This window comes from Myodes glareolus, chromosome 7, assembly GCF_982192425.1.
Source record: "Myodes glareolus chromosome 7, mMyoGla1.1, whole genome shotgun sequence".
Lineage (NCBI taxonomy): Eukaryota > Metazoa > Chordata > Mammalia > Rodentia > Cricetidae > Myodes > Myodes glareolus.
Window position 1 is genome coordinate 43,440,367 of NC_142032.1, and position 26,133 is coordinate 43,466,499.

A 26,133-nucleotide genomic window follows, 5' to 3' on the forward strand; every position below is an offset into this window, starting at 1 on the left:
TGGAAGCCGGATACATAAAGCACTACACTCTCTGGTTCTGTTCACATGATATTGTGAAAAGGGGGAGACTGGACTTACAGAAACCTAAACAGCAGTTCCAGCTAATTTTTCAGTTATTATCTCTCTTCATATTGAGAAAGAACTAAGATGTATTTTCCTTGATCATAAAATATATAGAGTAAGTTCATAATAGAAAGTTAAAGTAACATGAAATAGCACCAAAAGAAAATAAAGCCATCTCTACTCCATTCACTGATTCTCAATAGAAAATATACTGAATCTCCTTGCAGGCTTTCCTTGATGTACAGGATGAAGTATTACATATATGGGTTAGCATCATTAGGATGGTTGAGAACCACTGCTGTAAGGCATTTTCTTAATTAATGATTGATGGGGGAGGGGACAGCCCATGGTGGGTGGTGCCACCCCTGAGCTGGTGGTCCTGAGTTCTTTAAGGAAGCAGACTGAGCAACTTATAAGGAGCAAGCCAGTAAGCAGCACCCCTCCATGACCTCTGCATCAGCCTCCAGGTTCCTGCCCTGCTTGAGTTCCTGTCCTGACTTCCTCCAATGATGAAAAGCAATGTAGAAATGTAAAGCTAAATAAACCTTTTTTTTTTTTTGTCTATTTGCTATCGGTCATAGTGTTTCATCACAGCAGTAGTAATCCTAACTGAGACAGCAGCTATGTGCAATCTGTAACTGCAACACAAGACAGCCTTCTCCGGACATCAACTGGGCTGGCACCTTATCCTTGGAATCCCATCTCCAAAACTAAGACAAAATAAATGCCTGCTGTTTATCCAATCTGTTAGGCATTGTTTTAGTAGCCCAACCTAATCAAAAGATCAAACACATTCTTGCAATGTTTGCTGAGGTAGTTTAAACAGATCAGAAAATAGAAAAATAGCAGGGAGGCACCAGAATCATCTTGAGACATCTAGACTTTTTTTAATCCATGAAAGACAAAACTGGCTTGGAACACAAGAGCATTATTTGAATCAAAAATACTGACAGAGAATTAAAACCAATAGGGGAAACTATGCAACCGGGTGGCAAGAATGAAGTAAAGAGCCAGCACGTGGTATGGAAAGTAAAGAACATTAACAATATCCATAATACACCAATATTTACGGAAAACTAGATTCTTTATTTTTAAAGATTTTGCTTTTAATTATATGTATATGTGTGCATACGTGAGCATGAGTGCCGGAGCCTGGAGGCCAGGACCTTTGGAGCTCACTTGAGGTCTAGCTGAGCACCTGATGTGAGTGCTGGGCAATCAACTCTGGTCCTCTGAAGAAAAGTATGCACACCAAACTACAGAGCCAGTTTTCCAGCCCTGATTATTATTTGTAATATTCTTTAATTTAAGCATGCAAAATATTCTATTTATGAAGTATTAAGATAAAGTAGGTGTTTAATTATTATAATACCTCAGATTGTTTTGAAACCTTGTGTCTAGATGCCTAGAAAGTCTTCTGTCCTCTTGTAAGTACCTGCTCCATGACTTCTGCTGTCCACGACACATAAGACATACTGCAGCATAACTACTTTTAGAGAACAACCCCCGTGTTTAGAAGGGCCAACTTTGTTAAATATGTCAGGCACTTGTTATGTAACATTAATAAAATATTAATAAAAGAAGTGTTCATACACAAAGTTGCTTGTATCAGTTAAATCAAGTATCTCAGTAGGACAACAAACTGTATCACAGCTCAGTAACTAGGAAGCAAACCTTCAATTATGTATATATAGGATCATGTTAACACTAAGTACAAACTGGCAGTGTCAGGCTATGAGCCTGCCTCTTGCCACAAGTAAGCCCGGGACCTTTCTGCTAGTTACTGAACCAGGTCTCATTTTCTTCCACTGTTAGTAAATAGCGCCTTTTCATTAGGGCTGCTCTGAGAGGCTGAGGACGGAGCTCAGTGGAAAGAGAACCTGTCCAGGTATACAATGTTCTACTTTAATCCTCTAGGACTATAAAACAGGATAGGGCTGCTATGAATTTAAAGTATTTATAACAGCACCTAAATCACAACACACAGGTTCTCAGCAGTATCCTTAAGTCATTCCTTGGGCCAACTTTCCCAAAGCATTTATTTTTAAAATTCTAAGGTTTAAGATATGATTCCCTTTTTTGGGGGGAGGGGGATCGAGAACAGGGTTTTTCTGTAGCTTTGGGGTCTGTCCTAGAACTTAACTCTTGTAGACCAGGCTGGCCTTGAGCTCACAGAGATCGACCTGTCTCTGCCTCCCGAGTGCTGGGATTAGAGGTGCACACCACCGCCCGGTGAGATATTTGATTCTTATGATGACTGCATTTTACAGCTGTTCTCAGCTAATCTTACAAAATTTTGAAGAGAAAGTGGGAAGATTTACTACTTCTAGTCTTGGTCCTGATGAAAAAATTTCTAGTAAAAATAAAACAATACACAATACAATTGTCAGGACCTCAGCAATAAACTAGGTCTTTATGTATGCCCTTTGCTGTGGTAGAATCATCATGAAAGTCTCATATTCTAAGCGTGGTTAACTCTGAACATAGGGCACACATCACACTTAAGGAAGACATGCAAACTTAAATGTAACTTTAAGAGGAGAAAATAGGCAATTACCTTTTAATTCTTGATAAAGGAACAAAGCATACTCATAATTATATTTTAGTATCAAGCAATAGGCTCAAAGTACAAGGTATTTTTGCATGTATGAAATTGTATCTCTATTGCTTCTTAAACTCATGATAGTTAGAAAAACTATTTCATCTACTGAGAGGAGAATTTCATGATGGAGGTAAAGTCCTTCCTTTAAAATTTAAAAACAATAAAAACATTCCCTCTGTTTTTTGTGTGAACTTTTTTTTTTTTTGACAATAGATCCTTTGCTCATACAATACATCCCAACCAATTTTCCCTCCTCCACTCCCCCTAGCTCCCCCACACCTCCTGGGTCCCCTAGATCCACTCTCCCTCCATTTCCTCTTCAGAAGAGAAGGTCCGCAAGACACGACAGCCAGACAGGACTAAATAAGATACAATAAGACAAGGCGAAAGCCCTCATATGGAGGTTGCACAAAACAACCCAATAGGAGAAAAGAGTCGCAAGAGCAGACAAGAGTCTGAGATAAACACACTCCCACTGTTAGGAGTCTCACAAGAACATCAATCTGTAACATATATGCAGAGGATCTGGTGCAAATTCATGCTTGCTGCTTCAGTCTCTGAAAGCACCCTCCTCTTAACGGAATGAAACGCCACCACCTGCATGGAGTGGGGGAAGATTACAAGGGACCGAGATGAAGCAGCAGACTGAACTTAGTATGTGCTGATGATCTAAGAGGATCATCCCAATGCTTGGATTGCCACTGCTTTCAGGAGGTAATTACCCACTTGGACGTGGTCCTAACAGATAATACAACATAATTACAATGTTCACAAGTATCTGGTACTGTGCCACTACCAAATGGGGAAAAACTCTAATCCTCAGACTGATGTGTAAAATATTAATGAACATTAAAGCACTTACCGAGGTTTATCCAAATTCCACCTGGTTTCAGTATTCTCCATATCGTATCAATATAATCAATTACATTGTGAGCTGTGTCTATGAAGAAACAGGTGGCAATACAGTCCCAGGTATCTAATCAACAGAAATCAGACCATTGCATCTGTTATTTTTTTTTCTTTTCCCCCATACTTGCCAACTAACTCTTGCAGAGTACTAATATTTCATTTACCTGAAGGGATACAGACACTATACTATTCTGATCAACACTATAATCAGGATGCAAATATATATATATATATATATATATGTATATATATATATATATAATCAGGATGATTATAGTGTAGTAGATACAGTAGTCAATCTGGAAATCACTTGTTATTAACACATCAACACATACTACCAAGTGACACTGAAAGAGTTGCTCATCATCTACACTCAACTGTAGCCTTTAGTTTTACTATGCTTCTTCTGTGATGCTTGTAACTAAACCTAGGGTCTTGAGCTTGGAAGGTGCTCTGTGATGGCCTACCCTAGCTCTCATCTAAAATCCGCATAAACAAAATAATAATCATCTTGATTTTTGAGTTCTGATTTAAACTAATGTTAATTACTGATTCTGGCAGGTTTTAGAAGTTGGCCTTTCTTGCCAGTTTGAGAAATGATGACATCAAAATACCCGAATACCTAGCATGACCTGATAATCATCAGGGAGAAGTTGGCTGGGAAAGGCACAGAAAAGGTGGGCCCTCAACTAGAAAACTGTTCAGCTCTTGTACGCTGTTCCAGGCAGAGGTAGGGACCAGATTCAAGATGTACTATCTATTCTAATCCTGATGTTGTAAAAGTGCCCAGTCCAAAAGAGATCATCTGTGTCCTCTTCCAGTCAGAGGAAAATGACTCCTTATGGCATTGCAATGCTTTCCACTATTTCACTATTCTAAGATCTTGCTCCTTAACATTTACTCAACAGCTTAACCTCTCTTAATTGTTCCGTTCTATCTTCAGAATGCAGTTTGTCCTAGTCTCAGAATTTAGGCGCTTATTTCCTATCTTAGAAAATTAGATATATAAAATCTTTCTGTGTTGCTACTCCCTGCTTCGAGCCATATTTTGGGGGCTTCCTGACCCTCTCAGAGTAAAATTCAAACTTCTTGCTTTAAGTTAGCCTAACCAATCCTGTGCCCTACTATCTCCCTCATCCCCACTACTCACTTCACCACAGCCCCTGCTGAACTCAGCCAAGCACTCTTTCCTAAGCCCCTTGCCATCCCTAAACATGTAAGTGACAACCGCCTTCTTAGTTTCTATTGTTAGGCTTAGTACTGTGCCTTATTTTCTTACATACAATACTGTATGTTATGGCCTCTCTGTTCCTTCCAGTTATAAGTCCCTTGTGGCTAAGAACTCTGTCCTGCTGTTATGTTTTCGATGTCTCGAATGTACTTGGCATTTAACACGTGGCAAATAGATACTTGTTGAAAGGATACTCTAGCTACTGCTCAGAATTCTGTTTCCCTTTTTCCTGCTACTGCCAGTTCATACTCTTTCCCTTTCCATGCCTGCCTCCCTCCAATGTCTTTACTAATTTGCCAGACTGGAATCTAACTTCCAACCTGATACAAGCCTTCTACAACTGAAGCTAACCTACTTTTTAAGACATATCACCCATAAAATTTCTTTCCTTGCCAATCTAATCCTGCTGCAGTCCCCGATGACTTTACTCTCTTAACTACTCATCTCTGTCCATCAATCAAGTCACAGCCTCATTAGAAAGCTCCATTCCCACTATTTATTTCCATCTTACTGCAATCACTATACATTTGAACTCTTTTATTAACAGAGTCAACATTTCTTTTTATTTTTAAGATTTATTTATTATATATAGTGTTCTGCCTGCATATGTGTCTACAGACCAGAAGAGGACACCAGATCTCATTACTTATAGTGAGCCACTATATGGTTGCTGGGAATTGAACTCAGGACCTTTGGAAAAACAGGCAGTGCTCCTACCCCTGAGCCATCACTCCAGCCCCAACTCAACATCTTTTGAATGTACATATATTTCCTTACATTTCCTGTCACTGCCTTTTACATGACTTTGAAAATGTCGCTGACATTGCACACCTTATATCCTGGCATCAAAACAAATGGTTTTAACACTGGGTCACTATTTAGAATAACAGATAAGAACTTTAAATACTTGCTTTGAACTTACTGCATTCTGAATAAATCTCCTGAAAGTCTCCTGCTGTCATTGAAAAGTTAGAACCTGAAGGAAGACTGTGGGGGTCAACATCAGGGAAAAAAATGGGTCGAATTTGATCAGCTGATCTCCGATTATTGCTAAACTGATGGATCCAGGGATAAAGTTTATATTTGTTAATTTCAGAACATCTGTAAAATATGAACATAAGGTTCAATGTTAACTACACATTTTACCAAAAAAGAATCTACTTTAAGCATTAAAATATCTATTGAAGATCTTCGCATGAAACTAATTAGACTAGAAAAGTGCCAATCTATACTACACTGGTATTGAAGGTGTGTATACATGTAAATGACCAACCATGGATTAAAAGAAAGAAACTTAGAGATTCACATGTGCTATTCATTCGAATTTTTAAAAAATTGTTAAAATTTTGTTGGTTTTTGAGACGGGTCTTAAGTAGCCCAGCCTGGCCTTGAACTCACTGTGTAACTAAGAATGGCATTGAATTCTTGATCCTCCTGTTTCCACCCCACAAAAGCTGAGATTAGAGGCCTGTGCTACCACATCCAGCAAAAATGTATTCCTGAACCTAAACCTTGAGTAAAAGCAAGAAAGCTCGTCTTGTTACCCATTTTTTACCATTCTGTATATAACCTTTTCCCCCATCTCACCAGTAACAACACAGAACTACACTGAGGAACCGAGTATGTCACTGTAGTGTGCTACTGAGCCAGGGACTAGCTGTCTTTAACGCGCTGCACCTGCTGACTTACAATAGTCACTCTTGTCTACTACCTTCTGGTAGAGGACACAGCAGTTCTCAGACCTCATTCTAGATGAGTCAAGTAAGCACGTATGGCCACTTAGTGAAAAGTCAGTTAAGGAAAACAGCTACAATTGCTACCATAAACTCTTCACCAAGAAACAAAGGTAAAAAGACCTTTAAAAAAAAATGAGGAAAAACCCCTTTTCTATATCATAATTAACACTAAAGAGTCTACAGAGAAACTGTTTTAATTTCATGGACTGCCAAATTACTTTCTAAATAGCTGTTGCTTGCCCTGTGTCAACACTGCTAGCTAATTAACACTGGCTACAGTGGCAATTGGTATAAACATTATGAATTTACTGTAAATATGATCTAAATCAATCAAGTACTATATACTTTTCTTCTAATTCAAAATTGTTCAAAAATTGGTAAAGCAATTTAATTTTGAGAAGTTACTATTTCCAGCAAAAAGTAAATTAAATACCTGTTGAGTACAAAGTTGGAAGAAAAGAGCATAAAAAAACTCCATTCATTTCCTTGACAAGCATAACCTAGCATAGCTATTTCCCAGGCCAATCTTCCTAGTCCAGCACCAGGTACCAGAATATTTACTTTAGAAGGATCCCTGCAATGAAACAAGGCAATTATATCCTGCCCCTCAAAGAGGAAAAAAATTAGAAAAAAAAGACAAAATCCATATTAACAACTAAAAATTTACTGAATTATTCAATAAGAATAACCTTACTCAGAGTCTAGACTTCTTAAAACTGAAGTATTTCTAAATGTCAATAAAAGTAAGATATAGAAGGAATCATTGCATTATCATGTGAGAATTTTATCTGACCTCCCCCAATACTTCTCAGGAGAAAAACTGAATCACATTGTATCTAAAGATTTATAGCCATTCTTATTTTGGGGAAGATAAATCATCCCAAAGTGATCCCAGAATTACATATGGGACATTTGAACAATTACTTCATCATGAGGCGGAGAACACTTTAAAGTTCATACAATACAATGATTTACAGAAACAAATAAATTAACTATATTTACATTTTAATGTATAAAGTCTAAGATTTGATAGACCTCAGGTACAAAAAGGAAAGGGTAGAAGTTCTGGGCACAGTAGCTCATACCTGTAATTCCAGAGTTGGGAGGCTCGAAGGATTGCCACTGAGTTTGAGACTAGCCTGGCCCTCATTGTTAACTCCAAAGTAGCTGCCCTTACCGCTTCCCCCAGAAGCAAGAAGCAGAGGGATGGATATTCTCTCGGAGAAAATGGGCAACTGCCTTTTTCTCACAAGGATTTCATTAAGTAGCCCCAGATTGGTCTCAAACTCATGGCCTTCCTGCCACAGCTCCTGATAAGGACATCGGGGCAAGCACTCACGACAAATACCCCGCAACAGCCCAGAGACCCTATTTACTCCATCGCACTGCCGTCACATACATGCTCCTTCTCTCCGAGGTCTGCTAGTTTACCTGCACACTGCAATAAGCTTTAGAGGAAAAAAAGGTAGGGAGCAGGGAACTTTTCTTGGGAACCCTAGCAAATCAAATTCTAGGGTTATCAAGATGGCTCAGTGGATAAAAGTCTCAGTGGACAAAGACTGACAATTCAAGTTCAATCCCTAGGAACAACACAGTAGAAGGAGAGGACCAACTCTTTTGCGCTATCCCCTGATCTCCACAGGTGCATTGGTGTACACAAGAATACATGTAGTCACACACACAACTTTTCTTTTAATGAGAAGAAAATGACACTTGTATAGGAAGCCAAAGGAAAATGTGTGTAACCAGTTGGTATTGTCTATAAAAAAGGAATTTAACTATTACACTTCCAAAATTTGGTTCTTTCAATTCTATTTCAAACCATTCAAATCTTACCACCTGTTCTCTGAGGTGTGCACTCTCAGAGATCAACAGGGCCTTTTTATTAGCATTGTGTTCTATAAGGCAATCTTTGCATATTCCATTTTAAAACAACAAAAAAACAGGAACTGGGGGCCAGGGAAATGGCTCAGTCAGTAAAGTGCTGGCCGTGCAAGCCTGCGAACTTGAACTGCATCTCCAAAAACCTCATAGTCCCGGCACCAGGAAGACAGAGACAAGAGAATCCCCAGGGCTTTCTAGATGAATCAATGAGCTCAGGTTCAGTGAGAGATCCTATCTAAAAAAATAAGATGAAGAACAACCGAGAAAGACATCAATGTTACCTCTGGCCTCCACCCACATGCACGTGTACACAAACACGCATGTACACATACACAAACAATTTACGGGAACTTGAAAATTCAGTCTACAATGTAGTCCCAAAGTATTAGCCCGAGGTAATTTCATTTTATATATCCATTTATGGAACACATGTTTGAAATATACATCTGTCAGGAATGGGCACACACCTTCAATTCCAGAACTCAGGAGAAAGAAGCAGGCAGATCATTGTGAATTCGAGGCCATTCTTGGCTACGTAATGAGTTCCAAGCCAGTCAGGTCTACACAACGAAAAACGTGTCTTTAAAGAAACAAAACAAAATTCAACAAGAATAATTTAGTAACTTATGGAAGATTAGCTTTATTATTGCTTTTTATCAAAATTTCCCTAACCAGAACTGTAACATGAGGGTCGGCTTGTTGGGGTATCTGTTCCCGCCCGGTACCCCACAGTTGGCAAGTCCCAGAGAAAATCAATCACATAGAGATCTCTATAAGTTATAAAGCTGATTGGCCCATTAGGTCAGGCTACTTATTAGTTCTTATGACTTATCTTAACCCATTATTCTGATCTATGTTAGCCATATGGCTTGGTGCCTTTTTCAGCTGTCAGCTCACATGTTGCTTCTTCAGTGGTCTGGGCAGGAATGGCAAAGGGAGCTTCCTCCCCCCTAGCTTATCCTGTTCTCATTGCCCCGCCTCTACTTCCTGTCTGGTTGACCTGCCTATACTTTCTACCTGGCCAATCAGCGTTTTATTAAAATACATGATTGACAGAATACAGACAATTCTCCTGCACCACAGAACCATGAACTTTGTGCCAAAAGGAATCATTTTAAGTGTGTATATTGCTATTAAAAGGCACTAATACACAAAATACAGAATATATCAAGATCCTGCCTCACAAGCTAGCAAACACTGTTGCAGATCTTCAAACTATCATATTATGACAAAAAGGTGTTTTCAAAGGGCCTTAGAATGAATTCAGCAGAATAAAAATATGATTGATCAAGAACAGATGACAAGAAGGTTTTCCTAAATGTGTAATATTAGCTAGATGTTTCCCCCAAAGGTATACATAATGATAGGAATCTTTAAGAAGTCTCAAGCATTCCTTGTTTTCATGGAGAGGAGAAACAAACTTAAAAAACAGATATAGAGGTTTTAAAACTTGAAAAACCAGGAAGAGATAGATATATAAAATGTGTCTAAATAATCAAATGCTGCCTGCTTGAGATTCTCAGCAAAAAAGCAGCAAGCTGACCAAGTTAGTAAGGTGCATCTACTCTAAATGCGACTCCTGACACATGAGGGGAACCTCAGCAGTTCATTCAGGACAGGCGTGAAGAAGAGGAGGACCTACTAGGACAAAACTAACACACAAGCAGACTGGGTTATATACCAACAATAAATAAAAGAGCTTTATTTAACTGTACTATTTCTCCTTTACAAATTAGCAAACTCTAACACACTGTTCTTTGTTTTGTGGTATCAGCAGAATGACACTTGGCTGACCCCTGGTGGTAGAAATATTCTGGAAAAAATGTTTCCACTACTTTACTTCAAAGCATTTAAAATTACATACGGACCTTATATTTAGAGCCTGCATATTTACATACATTCTGAATGGTGGCCTATATAAATAAACTATTAAAACACTATACCAGGACAAGGACAGACAGGGCTACACAAAGAAATCCTGTCTGGAAAAAACAAAAATAAATAAATTACAGGAAACTACATTACTTTTAATAGTTGATATTATTATTAGAATAGTTTCCACATACAGAAGTATATCTGTAAATCAAATTCAACAAAATTGAACTCTAAGATTTTTAATAAACATGATAAGCACCACCAAATTGTCCTCCATAAAATTTTTACTAATTTTTTTCTTTCACAAGAAAAATGTTTCTTCACAGCTTCACTTTTCCATAATTTTCATTTTTTTAATAAATTACATAAAAATGGTTTATTAACATAGATTTTTAGATTTGAATTTTCTTGTGAGATTGTCATTTCTTTTATACCAATTTATGTCATTTTCTTTTCTAATCTTGGATAGTTTTATCACTGGGGTATTATTCTAGAATTATGAACATCTGAAATTTGATTTGAGTGAAGTCTAAAGCACATACCTGTTTTCAGTCAAGAAGGCTTTGAGAATGAGAGAAAATGTTCTTTATATAATTGTACCTGGCACTCTATATTTCCTCCATTTTCTCTTTTAAAATGGATTCCCTTAAGCTAATAAATCCCTTCATAAAAATAATTTAAATCCTTATTTTAATATAAATATAAAGTGGTCCTTTAAAACAATATTTTCCTAAATAGTATAAGAAAGCAAAATTTTCACCAAGTCCGCCCGCCACCGTCTTCTGGAGTACAGTAAATACTGACATATTCATTAAAAAGATCACCATAAACTATCTTAAAATAGGCACATCAATTAAGATCTTAAAACAACAATAACAAAAAACAGTTCTTATGATAAAAACTCTGAGCCTTTAAGACAGGCCCAAATGTCTTTCCTTCACATTTATGTACTTTATAGCTCAAAGCAGCAGACACTTGGGAAAAAGGAACATATGTTTTGTGGTGTTTATTGTTTTCTTGTTTGGATGAAAATTTCAATACATACTATTCCACCAAATGCTTAGTGTTACACTATTCTTGTGCTCATGTTTTTGATTGAGACATGGTCTCAATACTTAGCTTCGCTAGTTTAACACAGGCTATACCACAGTGGCCTTTCCCTTGTGTTGCTCCTCCTGCCTCTCCCTACTGAATACTAGGATTACTGATGTTCGAGCCACCACATTCAGATAAGCCCAGATTTTCTGTTTGTTTTGGGTTTTTTTGAGACAGGGTTTCTCTGTGTAGCCTTGGCTGTCCTAGAACTCACTCTGTAGATCAGGCTGGCCTCAAACTCACAGAGATCCACTTGCCTATGCCTCTCCAATGCTGGGATTAAACGCCCAGCTAAACTTGGATTTTAAACAAAATAAAAAGAGATAGTACTGCCTGATAACTTCAATGTTAACTGTTTACAATATCAGCATAGAAAACCACTTTTAGGTAAAACCAAAGCAGAGGCAAGTGATCTGGCATTTGGTAAAATGTAGAAAGTACTTCATTAACACACAGATCCTTGCAGAATTTGATCTGTGCCTTCAAATTTTGTACTTAAAAAACTCAAGTACATTATTCCCAAACATGGACAAACAGGAAAATAAAATGTTTACATAAAACATTGTAATAATTAGGTCCAGGTAGTTCTATGCATATCTGTTAGACATGCTATCTTTCATACACATCTCAGAATGGCCATCACTGAAATCTCAGTAGGGAAAGACAGTTGAAACTGAGTCAAATCCAGCTCAAATATAAATAAGGACATCAAGTTCCTATGCCTGCCGTGGTGCCATCTGAGATCCAGATGACAACACTTTATCCAGAACTAACCCAGATTCTGAACGGCTGTAATTAATGTGCCTTATCCAGGTGCTTTTCCTTCTTTGAAACAGTGTTTTGCTGTGCAATGAAGGCTGGCCTCAAATTCACCACCATCCTACCTCAGCTGTATGGGGGCACAGGAACATGACACCACACCTACACCTGGCTATGGGGTTTACATTTTATGGGAAATCTATGACTTTAATATGTGGCCCCACTATTTAACTTTCTACAATACAATAAGGCAACTAATCTAAGTGAAACAAGACAAAATAATATGAAAGGAAATACACAATTTTCCCATCGAGTCTAAAACTGGAGGGAATAAATACCCTCCCCTGACCCATATATGCTATTTAAAGTTTATGAGTGTGTGTATGCATATCCTCACCACGTCTGTAGCATTGTAGAAAAGTGGGTGGCTGGAGAGCAGTTTCAAAGATTCACATCCTTCTTAACCTCAGCTTTGAATACTTTTACCTACTGAAAAATGTCTTTGTCTTTTACTTTTTAAGTAATTTACTAGAACCACCTAGGGTTCATTCATCCATTTACCTGCTTACACTGTCGACACTGTAACAGCAGGAAAGTAACCGTAAAACAGTGGTGAGTGTGCAAGCTTACCCCACCTTTAATAATGACACGGGTTTTTAGATAAGTTAGTATTGAAAGGCTGATTAGACAGAACAGCATATATTATTTAAGAATCTGAGCATGAATAAAATTATAAATATGTTGTCATTTATGCTGACATAAACAGCTGATCTTTGAGCCTTTAAAATTCATTCAAGCTTTGGTACACTCAAATTTTAAAGAGCCTTACTTTACAATCTACTTTCAGAAACAAAGATACTTTGAATTTTCAGGGATACGTAGACTTCAAAGAAGCCATTATCTAGTACTTTAGTGAGCAAAGTACTGATGACATTCAGAGAGAATAAAAACTAGAAACTTTAAAATAAAAACTATCCCCATAGAAGCAATGATGTCCATAAAGGTTCATAAACTTTAAAGCAATTACAAAAACTATAAAAATTAACATAAGAGATTAGTTCACTGTTCTACTAGCTGTGGAACCCTCCATGAACTGCCACTGATAAGAATCTCAGGCAGGAATGGAACTCATTGGTAGGGTCAATGTGCAGCACATGAGCAGATAACTTGTAGTAGCATTGATGATTGAGCAGAGCAGTCTTGAAGAACGGAAGTAAAGTCTTCAAGATGAGTCTTACTGAAGATTGCTCCCTATCTTTCAGAGAATAAAAAACAAGCTGCAAATGTCTCAAGGTCATACGGGTAGAAAGTAAATGCTTACTCCTAGTAAAACATAACTGTTGGCCACTATCCCTTATAATAAATGAGTGTAGAAATCTCAAACAAAATATTAGCAAATCTAACCCAATAATATGCTTAGGAAATTATTTATCATAACCAAATGTGATTTATCCCAAGAAGGCAAAGGTGGTTTAAAACAAGAAAATGAGAATTTAATAAAATGAGGGGGGGTGGAGAAGACCTGCAAAGTTGTCTCAATAGAATCAAAAGGTATTTAATATTCAACACACTTTCTAATAAAGATGGAAATTATTCAACAAGAAAAAGAGAATTACGAAAACTCTACAATTAGTATTATACATAACGGTGAAAAGAGAAAATTTTCTCCCTAAGAACAAAAACAAGGAATAAAAGGTATTCAAATTGGAAAGGAAGAAATAAAGACTTTTTGCATGATATCTTACATATGGAAATCCTCCCTCCCCCCAAAAAAAAGTCTACAAGAAAGCTAGATCCTATTCAGAAAGTACAGTCCAAAATGTCAAAAGATCACAAACATTTACACCATGACTTTTATGATGTTTATTCTCCTGAAAATAAACTACATGACATAATGGAGAAATGAATGAGTAAGAGCCAATGGAGAAGTGGATGAGTAAGAGCTGTATCTGACATATATGCCTGAAAATGCATAAAGAAACCCATTATGTTGTATGGTAATTAAAAAAAAATAAATCAAAGAAAATACTTTGGGAGGAAAAAAAAACCAGAAAGCCCAAATTGTGACGATTTTAAAGAACAGTAATGAAAATACACACACAGGTAGAGAGAGGTATCTAAATAAGGAAGATAGTCAAGCATTTTGTGTTAAAGTTGACTCAGCAACAAAATATCTTGCTCCTAGCCTTTGTAGATGACATCTCAATAAGCCGATGGTTTCCTGTGTACACAGTAGTTGACTTACTATTGAAGTAGTAATTGTTTTTATGTAGAGACCAGTAACTAATACCCTGTCTCGGTAAGATGCTGAAGTTAATGTGTATGAAGTAGAAGATGAAATATATCCAAAACCTTATAAACTAGTTGATTCTCTAGAAAGAGGCAATAATCTTGTATTTGTTGATGCAAGGTTTATAAAAAAATTTTTTTTAAGATTTATTTATTTATTATGTATACAGTATTCTGTCTGCATGTACGACTGCACACCAGAAGAGGGAACCAGAACTCATTACTGATGGCTGTGAGCCACCATGTGGTTGCTGGGAATTGAACTCAGGACCTCTGTAAGAGCAGCCAGTTCTCTTAACTTCTGAGCCATCTCTCTAGCCTATAAAAAAATTTCTTAAGAGACTGTCTGAAGCAATAAATACTTGCAAGTATTTCAGAAATTTAAGACACACTATTTACCCTTCCCTCTATACTAGTGTCCTGACAGAAAAAGCAAAGCGTCATTTATTTTTTTATGCTAATCTTCACTTTTTTTTAACGTAAAATGTCCCACTAAAACAAAACTGTTCATGAAAAAACTCAAGAAAATAAAGGAAGTTTTCAAAAGAAACTCACGAACAACACAGATGTTGGGGTTATTGGGTAGTGACTAAAAAAAAAAAAAACAACAACAAAAACAAATGAAAAGAAAAAAATCGCTGTAAACTACACTGAGCTGAGATGTAGCAGCACACACCCATAGTCCTACACTCTGGAGGTGGATCTGGACAGGAGGATAAATTCAAGGCCAGCATGAGCTCAGGAGCTACAGTGAGACCCTGCCTCAGAAAAGCATAAAGTTAAAGCATCTAATTGAAGAGAGAGACCATGTGTACCACAGAGGAATTCAGCACTGAGTATCGGTATGTGTGTTTGTGTCTGTGCAGCAGAATGCCCAAAAGCAAATGACATCTGAGTAACAACAAAGAGACCCCATATCTGTTTTGGGGAATCTGGATAGCATGCCAAATTACAAAAAACTCAAATCTTTGGAGAAATAGCCACACCTCACAGGAAACTACAACATGAGTCTGAAATATTTTATATTTTTTCACAAATAAAAAAATAAAGGAATTTGAACAACAAAATTAAAACAATGGTAATAGATTATAGTTCACTGACTACAAATGATGAGTCACTAAAATAAATATATAAAGGAGAGAGAAGAGCCTTCCTTTGGTAGAAGGCAGCCTACAAACTCTGAAGGCTAAGAGATGGTCTCACATAAGAACCACCAGAGGACTGGATTCTAGAGCGGACAGGACATGGTACAAGACTACCAGGACAATTCTGAAATCTAAGCAGATACCATCAGGTTCCATAACTGTGTTCAAGGGTCAATTTCCTGACTCTGGTAACTGAACGGGAACAGACTTAAGAATAAAGTGCACCTGGGTGGTGGCACACACTTTCAATGCAGACTCAGGAGGCAGAGGCGCATGGATCTGGGTGCTCCAGGTCAGCCAGGGCTACAGAGTGAGACCCTGAAGACTGACGCTGGAAATTTCTAGGCAGGAAGAAAGCACGGCAGATGCTAACGCAAGTCTCCAATGGCTTCGCAGTCATTCTGAGTGTGTGCTTTTCGCCATCCACATGCTGGAAGATGGAGAGAAGGAGAAGGTGGGAATGATACAGCAATGCTGTAAAATGCCAAAACTTGATGAACTTTGGTAAAGAGTGTGGAGGGTGGTTACACAATTCATGAACCATAATTTTGAAGCTATTTCAAAATTAAAAGTTCAAAGCGAGAAGAAAGAGAGAGAGACACAGGCACTAACATCCCTCAAGGGATACACTCAAACTCAGGAGTGCTGAACACAGGGACCAATGAATCCTGGGGGTCTGAGGACAAAATTCACATTAGGAGCATGAGGGAAAGTTAGATTTCATTTTATTATTTTTTTAAAAAATGGTCTACTTTAAATTGTACACATTGTATGTGTCTGAGTGTGGTAAGAAGCATATATGAGTGCCGACGCCTACAGGGTCCAGAGAGGGCATCGGATCCCTTAGAGCTAAAATTCCCGGTGATTGTGAGCCGCCTGATAATGTTCAGCTGGAAACTGAACTTGGGTCCTCTACAAGAGCAGTAAGTACAGGCTCTAATTACTGAACCATCTCTGTAGCCCCAAACAGATTCTAAGTACAATAATATTTAATTGATACTTGTCTTCAATTACAAAATGTAGGCAATGAGTAATGGTAAATTTAGGAATATCTATAACTTTATCACCAATAGGAATCACACTTTTATGAAAAATAATGTACAAACTATTCAGTATTTTCTTAATGTATTACGTATATCCACTGCCAGGTTGTATTTAATCAATACATTGTAAAAAGTACCTAGGAGCACAGTATTTGCTTAATTAAGATACATTACTTATTTTATATGAATCTGTGTCTGTGTGTATGTGTGTGTTTGTGTCACTAGAAATGTATACGAGTGTCTTCTTCAGTTGCTTCCCAACTTAATTTTGAGACAAGATAGGGTCTCTCGGTTCAGACTACTAAGAGCCGGCTTCTTAAGCAGGTGCTAGGGATTCAAACACAGGCCCTCATGTATTGTAGCAAGTACCACCCCAGCCCTCCACAAGTTTGCTTTTTAAAGATTTCAGTAACTTTATTTCAAAATAACCAGTTCTTTGAGGCCATGCATTTCATTGTATTCATTTATGAATGTTAGTCTGAAAATCAGACCATAAGCTTCCGAATGTCTGAAAGGTTCTATGTTCAAAAAGTTAATTAAATCTCTCTGGTCAGTAGATCTCTGGACCCCTCATTTCTTTTAAGAATGCCATAATGAGATAAAGTAAAATCTATCACTTTTGTTTTGCTATAAAAACAACTTATAAAGTAGTGTGTATTATTGATTATGAATATTTATTCTAACTTTAGTTTCAAATTGTTTTTTAAAATTACTAGAGTAAATGTTACAGAACATAAAAACCCCGACGTCACCCAACTGCAGCATCCAGTAACAAACAGATCTCTCAGACATGTAAAGACATGCAGGCACAGAGCGGCTATGAAAATGAATCACAAGGTGAAATGTCGTGGCTAAGTGCTTACACGCCGTAAAGAAAGGGGTCAGAAATGCAGCAGTATTTACCAGCTCTCCTTGGGGAAGTTTTTTAAGATTTCTTTTATGATTGGCTTATAGCAGGCGTCCCTCTCTGCTTTGCCAGTCTCACTCCAGTCTCTTACAAACTGTTTCAATGTAGACTTTAACTTATCCATGTCAAATGTCGATGCTGGCATAATCTTTCCATTGCCCTGTTAAAAAGGGAGGGGAAAGAAAAGAATTATTTTCTGAAAGTCAATTCTGAATATGATTAAATGAGCATACTAAGATACAGGTGGGTCAGTGGATAGTTGTTAGCCTCTCACCTAGGGGCTCAAGTGCAGCTTGAGAGCCTTCATGAAAAACGTCCGGTGCTCTCACTTCTGCCCTCAACAGGGAAGAATCATTAATCATAAAACGACCACAAAGTGAAGCAGTCCTTACTTGGGAAAGGACCAGCACTGAGCTGCTATAAGGACAGGCCATCCCACCCTCCAAGAGAGGGAAGACATTCCTTCCAGCTCACTGATGAATAGCACTGGACTGACCAAACTGTACCATCTACCATGTGAATACAGAGACTTCAGTTCCTATTACTGCCAGGCACTTAATATTTAAGTGAAAATATTCCTATTTTAAAATAAAAGATGAATATTAACAAATAGAAGATACTGAAAACGCAACAAGGGGAATTAATACAGCTAGTAAAGTCTTTCAAATAATTAAAGTCCTTTATATACTATATAAGATTGAAAACACGTGAAAGCACTACCAATTATCTAGGTGTTTAAGAAATAAACAGCAAACAAATGCAATCCCTAGCATGCTGTTCCAGCTTTATCACATGGAAACACCCTCTCAGTAGAGTGGATGACCTGCTCAAGGCCTGCACATACAGACGGTTACCCTCACAGGAAAAGGGACAGAATAAGTTTCACATACATCTTCTCCATATTCTTTATTTTCAAACATATGTATGCAATCGTTCACAATGGTCAGCAGTATTTCCTGATTATGGTCAATGCATTTCCGGATCTTGTCCAAGTGGAGAGGAAACTGAGGAAGCAGTTTTTGCTGGTTGTCTGGAAGTGATCGGAACTGCCTTTCTGTTCGCTTCACTCGTTCATGCATACTGGTGCTAAAACAGAAAAGGTGTTTAATTGTCAAGAAAAACTCTCGCCAGAGGCCAACCATACTTTAAGACTGCCATCCCACATAACTATTCCTTAGCTATGCTGGACACTGCCCTCATTTACTATCCTTTGACTTTGGAAGAATATCAGCTTAGAAAGCTTATGTTTTTACTTCATGAGGAATACTTCTTAGAGCAATCAACAACAAAATGGTAAAAACAGATATGTGTACTAATAAGAGGAAAAAGATTAATTTACAATTACTTTTAATAATTTAAATTTTCAAATTAAACATTTTGGGTAAAATTGGCTTAGATTCCTGTATCATCAAGTCGTAACATGCTGCTGTAAAAATACATTGAAAAGGTCTGAATAGCCGGGCAGTGGTGGTACACACCTTTAATCCCAGCACTCGGGAGACAGAAGCAGATGGATCTCTTTGAGTTCGAGGCCAGCCTGGTCTACAAAAGCTAGTTCCAGGACAGGCTCCAAAGCTACAGAGAAACCTTGTCTCCAAAACAAAACAAAACAAAAAACAAAACAAAAAAAGGTCTGAATATATAGTTCAGTGACAAAGTACTTGCCCAGCATGCTTAAGGAGTATAGGCTGAATCCCCAGAATCAAAATAGTAATAATATAGAATAAAAAATGTTTTGAAAATAACTAAAAGCCAGTCCAAGTTGAATTCTGAAAAATACAAAGCATATAATACCAAAGTATTAAGCAAATGGAAAATTAAGATTCTAAAGAGTTCCAAATGTAAAATTCACAATTTGTATTTCAAAAGCTTCCTAAGTAGAATGGTTCTTTGGGGATTGTTTATTCAGGAAGTAAAAAAGAGAGCCTCATTTTTAGAAGCTAAATATATACTCACACATAAGTGTCATTTTACATCAACGAAACTGGCAAAAATCTAAAAATCCAAACTAGATCAAATATTGGTAAAACTGTGGAAAAACTCAGAACATTTACACACTAATGGTGAATGCACACCATCTTGTAAAATAACAGCATACTTAGTAAAGCTTACTGTTTCATCTGCCCTATGAGCTAGAAATTATAATCTTACACACAATCAAGAAACACAAGTCTCCTTCACCGCAGCACTGTTAAATGGCAAACAAAAAACCCACAGACCACAGAAAGGACATTACCAGTGGTCAGGATGAAGAAATAATAGCTCTACAGTGGAATGCAGAGAAATGAACAAAGCGCTACCACAACCATAATAGATAAAAATCAAGAACGCAAATATTTGAAAACAGCAAATTAAAGGACACATGATATACAACTCCATTTTATATATTAAACAATATACTGTTTAGACCTCAAGTGACTGCGCAAGAAAATGTTTCAAGAACACTCTCTGTGAGAAAAAGTAATAGGACAGGGGTGTGTGTGTGCCACGAGTGTGATGAACTGTGGATACGGGGCGGTGGCTCATAGGTACTCAGCGTAGCATTCTTTACATTCTCTAAATACAAATAAAACAAATGCTTCTGTAAAATACAAATGTAAATATCTTCTGTGAAACATGAAGAAGCACAGATGAAGCTCATGCTATACACACATGCTACAGTCATGTTTCTAAAAGCACGTGTGGCATTCTGATAGAGAGGCCCTGAGGGTAATGTTAGAGGCCACCTGGGCAGTGGCTGTATGGACTTTTGGGGACTGTAGGTCCATTCTCCAGTCTTACTACTATGGGATCCTTATACACCTCAAAGTGTCTTGATAAAACAAGGTAAAATAATGATGATGGAAGTATCATTTATTGAAATTTAGTAACTACCAAGCATGTACATAACAGACTGGTTGGAATAAATTTCCACAATACCCACAAGGTAGGTATCATTATAGTCCTCTGTTCATTCCATCAGCCTTCACTGGTTATGAAAACTAGTGAGCATAAACACTTTTTATGATTTGCATATGAAGTCCCTTTCCTTAAAAAAGAGAAAAACAAAACAAACCCAAGAAACATATACCAAAAGGCTTGGTTTCTAGCTAACAGCACTTCTGGGGGAGGTTCTAGAAACTCTACAAGGTAGCAGGAGGTGACAGATCACAGGGCAAGGGGACACCCTTTTGGGAATCTTCTCCAGATTCTTTCTGATTGCAGGCTGCCAGGAGACCAGCCGCTCTGCTCAGTCAACATTTCTCACAGCTGACTGATACCTTTGAAACAGTGCATCAAATACATTTGCCCTCCATCAAGTTGTTTACACTGGGGTTTAGCACAGTGACAGTCTGGCAAATACAGCATGCAAATATAGCAGACATACCTACTTTCTACGTATTACCAAACCCACAGTAGAAATACCAAAAACAAAACAAAACAAAAACCCAGAAAAGTAAAACTACACCCCCCCCCCGGGAAAGAGATAGCAAGCCCTCTTCTAGAAGGAACTACTTCTAACCTTCCACATTTACCCCTCTTGGAGCTGTTAAAGACAAAGTCATTCATGACCTAAGACCGAATTCACAAATTCTAGTTCTACACAGTTATGGAACACAAAGTGTTATTTACCCCATCTTCACCCCTGCGCTCCCATCTGGTGGTTAACTACATCCTGCTCCTTCTATGTGCGACTGTTTAGATTCCACACATAGAAACATGAGGTATCTGTCTTCCCATGTCTGACTTGCTGTCATGTAATAGTTACTCCAAATATAATAGTAGTAAACCTCTTGGAAGAGGTTAGGAATGGACATCCAGACAGACCTATGTCCTACCGAGTGGAATCTGCCTTTTAGCTAAGTTTCACAGCTGATTCGGGTACACCTCAAAGTCTGAGAATCATTTATAATTCTTCATCCTTGCAGGAAGAACTTTTCTCAGGTTGGACAAAAGTTCTCAAATATAAAATGAATAAAATGATTGTTTAACATTCTACTTTATGCAAACAAAATTTACTAAGCTATTTTCTAACTACTGGGCACTGAGCAGTGAACTTTTTTTATGTTCACAATCTGTATTTACTATGGTTTGAAACTAGCCACAAAAATGCACATTAAAATTTAATCCTCATTGTGAGGTATAAAGTGTTAGAAACGTAAGACAACTATGGTATTTGAAGGTAGGACTTAGAGGAAATCATTTAAGTTAAATGGTACCTGAAGCGTAGCCCCTAATCTAACAGGACTGTGGCTTTAGAAGGAAAAGAAAGGAGACCTGGAGGCTGCCCAGTCCTTCCACCAAGTGATGTCCTATACCGCCTCAGGGCTCCATAGACTCTCCACCAGCAAGAAGGACTTCATTAAATGTGGTCCACACCTTGAAACTCCCACCTTTTTATAGCTTTAATCCTTACAAGTAAATTACCTAACTTGGGAGATTCACTTATGGCAACAGATTGTTTAGGGAAAAAAAGGAGGAGGGAACAAATTTCCCAAAGTAGTATTATCAGGTTTGAATAAGTACAAAATGACTTTCAAAAAGTTTTGTTTTAATCAATACCTACATAGTTCTAATGTTGCCTTAGTAAAGTCAGGCAAACAGCAGAATGGCAACAATTTCAAGTTCACTCTAAGCAGCTCAGTCTTATTATAGACCTTTCTTCCTAGTATTCCTAGGCAATGGCTGTCCTGTCATTTTCTCACCACACCTCAAAACTCGTGACTAAAACCACCAAACTGGTTTTTAGTAGCGTGTGTCCCCCTTTTTTCCTTCCTTCCTTCCTTCCTTCCTCCCTCCCTCTCTCCCTTCTTTCTTCCTTTTTTCTTTCTTTTCCAAGACAGGATTTCTCTGTGTAGCCCTGGCTGTCCTGGAACTCACTCTGTAGACCAGGCTGGCCTCGAACTCACAGAGATTCCCCAGCCTCTACCTCCCAAGTGTGGGACTAAAGGCATGTGCCATCACCGCCTAGATTGTGCCCCCCTATCTTCACAGCTAACACAGTCTCTGAATGACTTTCCTCAGCCCCACAGTGCACAGAGAGTACTCAAGAGCTTGCTACTGAGCAAGAGTGCTGCTAGATGCATGCTGTCTCCCCACAAGGTCTCCCCATCGTCCCCTGCTCTCCTAGTCATTTTTCTAGGTACAACTTCCATCTATACCATTTTCAAATGTCCAATTTCAGTAAGAACAACAACAACAAACCAATGCTGGGCATGCTGGTGCTTCTAGCTGCTCATGGAGACTATGTATCACTCAGGCAACCACAGAACTGGATAAAAGGAAGCACAGTCCTTAACCCCGAGTGATCTAGTTGTCTCCAGGGCACTCTGGGAGATCCTTAAAGGGTTTGGGCTGAGGGTCTGCAGCTTCATGAGGTACAGCATATGTTTATGGGCCAGCCCTAAAAATGCCCTCCTCACACACAGTCAGGAAAGAAACAAAACAAAACAAATAAAAACATGGGGGGGGGACCATTTTGCCAGAGCTGAAAGCAGTCTGATCCTATCATGCAATATTTGGGGTAACATAGCTATTATGGAAACTATAAGCTAAGGTCCACTAGCTATTTGATGATTTTGTAGCCTCTTTCTAGAGCAGCCATCAAGCTCCTTTATTCACACAATGCTCATGTGTTCCAAGCTGAACATCTGTAAAGACCTCATTGGTAAAATATAGGAACTTTTTGATGGCACTCTGCTTCTCATGAATGTCTTCAAACACCAGATTTTTTTTTGGTACACTCAGGAGCCAAAAGGCATTTCTTGCCCTGTAATCTTTAATCTAAGTCTTCTATTTACTGTAACATTTAGTGGTAAAACTAAGCCCTCCAAAATGTGCTGGGAGTCTAGAACAGGACTGGCTGTCAGAACCGACTAATGATGAAAAGACATCTACCCATACTCTAACGTGGTACACTAGCAACAGGTGGTGGCGCACTTGATAGATGGCTAGTGAGACCGAGCAACTCAATCCTAACCTTCAGTGAATTTACATCTGTCCAGATGTGAGTAGTGGTTACAGTATAGTATACAGTATACCCTTCAAGGCCAGATCGTCAAAAGATGTTAGACAGCAACACAGTGCTTGCTATACCCCTCACCTCTCAATGGCATTTATTTGTTACTTAGGCTACACTACTTTTCCAGAGACTTGGAGTGTCTCACACAGACAGTATACACAAATAAAAACTTTAATGAAAATTCCCCCAACCCAATTCCACATTCAACTGTTAAAGAGAGAAGAAAGCACCGGGAACTACGTTACAACTAGAAAATGCACACAGCATCCTTTTCTATACGGCAAAATTCAAGATGAGTCTCAAGTCAAAGGTCCTCTCCCCCAGGCTAAGGGCCCACCCAATACCTAATAATAAGCACCAATTCTTGGCTCCAATATACTAAAACTGAATACAAACGCCTAAGTTTAACCGAGTCTACTATGTGCCAAGTTGTTTCCGAAATTCTTCCTATTTGTCAATAGTAAAATGTGCTACTATCACAGAATAACCCCTTCCTTCTGAGTTTAAATAGTAAATTATTTCATCAAAATCTTTGATCTAAGAAACAGTCTGTCATGAGCCTAGAAGTGTAGCTAAGCAGTAAGTACTCCCAATTGGAAAGATTGAGGTTTTGGATTCCGTGCTTCTGCCATACCTGCTACAACGTAACCATCAGATCCTAAATAACTCTACTCAATTCAAACCAGTAACAAAGTACTGTAAGCATTGGCCAAAACTGAAGAGGGTTCTACTGGGGTGTCCTTTTTTTGTTACTATGTTTTATTCGTTAGAAATAGAGCTTCACCAACATTGCCAAGTGCCGTGACATTAAAAATAAGTAAGGCTCAGTTCATGCCCTGGAGGTGGGCGGTCACAGCTGGGCAAATAAATTATTTATATAAACAACTGTACTACTAGCACAAGGGTCCCATCTACAATGGTCTGACCCACAAGGAGTCTTGTCCGTCTCTCTGGTTCCAACTACAGGCTCAAAATACAGCAACCAGGGGACTCTATCACTTACCAGAATAAAATCTATTATCTTTGCCCCAAAATCCAGGCGCACGAAGACCCTTTCAGACCTGCACTTACACACTCTGACTAGACTATCTGAACACCTATCTAGACGAAACGTTAAAGTTAGGAAGTTGTATTACGAACGCGGAGCATACTTAAGGGTCCTGCAACCATGCCTAGCCCACGAAAGGAATTTCATTCTTACTCTCAGACTACGAGAACATAAAGCCGGCTCCGGTGCCTGCTGTCTTTCCCTTCCCAAGCAGCACGTTTTGGAATTCCGGGATCACTTCAACCTTTCACCATCCGGTTTGAGCCACTCAGCGGCGCCGTTCACTTCTCTAGGAAAGTGCACGCTCTTTCGGGCGGCGCCGGGAAAAGTGGGAAAGCCGTCCTCGGGGAGCGCGCGCAGGTGACCCGCGAACCCGCTCGCCACGAGGCTGCCGGGCGGGCTGGGGGCGCGCCTTACCCGTAGTAGCGGAACGCGTTGATGACCTTCCAGAAGTGCTCGCGCTCCAGCCGCTCCTCTTCCTCGGAGGGGGTACGCGCAGGGGGGCCGGCAGGCGCGGCCGAGCCCAAACGCCCGGCCGAGAACTGCACCTCCAGCTCCTCGCCGCACCCGCCGTCCTGGGCCGGCGGAGCCGCGGGCGGAGCGCGCCGCCGTCGCTGCATCGCCGCCGCGGCACACGGTCTCAGCCGCCTGCGTTTCACCGCGCCCGACTGCGTGGTGGCGGACGGCTGGGCCTCCTCTAGACGGCGCCCGCCGCGGCCACGGCCCCCGCTCGCGGCGCGCCCCGCCCCCGCCGCCCTCAGGCCTCCATTCGCGCTGCGCTCCGCCAGGGTTTCGGGACTCGCGCACTCGGCGCGCACGCGCTGACAACGAGGCCAAGGCCGCGGCCGCCCGCGCTCATTCGCTGCCGCCGGGCTTCCGCTGCGACGCGCTGACGTACAATGGTACAAGGACGCTTAGAGGGCGGGGCTTAGGGCCAGGTGGAGGTGGAGCTCCACTGTGGGGGCGGGGCTTTTTACAGCAGGCACCTGTGAGAGCAGAGTGGGTGGGGCCACGAGCCTGACTGGCTGGCTGGGGTAGTGCGGGGTCTGAGACTAGAAGAGAAAGAAAAAGTGTGTTTCCATAAATTGATTTTGAATGTTTTAACTTTAGAAACTAAAAAAGGAAAGGTCATACGTTCCCCTTTTAAACTCATTTTCTAAGCACCCAAGGAGCTGGGAGGCACTAGGTCGTTAGCGACCCATTGCACACTGTAACCCCACCCTGGTACAGAGGCGACCTTCTATAATCCCAGCTACAGTGGAAACCAAAGCAACCTGTGTAGAACTATAACATAGCAAGATCCCGCCTCAAAACACAAAAATACTTACAAAAAGCTTTTATCACTATTTGATGGCAGAATGTTTATGGAAACCATGACAGTCTGAGCTCCAGCAGTTGGCCCTTGGCCATTCTGGGTCTGACCGCTTCCTCTCTTTTGCTTAACTTTCCTTTGTTTACTTTCTGCTTCATTTCTTCTCTAAACTCAGCATCAAAACAGCAGCCCCTACCTGCACTTAATGTTATTCTAGACAATAACTCTGATGAG

At 39.4% G+C, this 26,133-nt stretch overlaps 1 protein-coding gene across 2 annotated transcripts in view; it reads right to left on the reverse strand.

Annotated features, from left to right (window-relative positions):
- The window catches only part of Carnmt1 (carnosine N-methyltransferase 1), a 31,881-nt gene extending 6,566 nt beyond the window's left edge, over positions 1-25,315 (reverse strand). The window contains exons 1-6 of one of the 2 annotated variants that reach the window (XM_048429776.3): positions 25,005-25,315; positions 18,429-18,624; positions 17,535-17,698; positions 6,975-7,115; positions 5,728-5,906; positions 3,528-3,641 (exon numbers count right to left, since the gene is read on the reverse strand). In XM_048429776.3, coding sequence (XP_048285733.2) covers positions 3,528-3,641; positions 5,728-5,906; positions 6,975-7,115; positions 17,535-17,698; positions 18,429-18,624; positions 25,005-25,207 — 997 coding nt within the window. In that variant the 5' untranslated portion in view covers positions 25,208-25,315. Of the gene's footprint in view, positions 1-3,527; positions 3,642-5,727; positions 5,907-6,974; positions 7,116-17,534; positions 17,699-18,428; positions 18,625-24,740; positions 24,890-25,004 lie in introns of those variants that run through there. The other variant, XM_048429775.3, reaches the window with a different exon arrangement.
- Between the last annotated feature and the right edge of the window lie 818 nt (positions 25,316-26,133).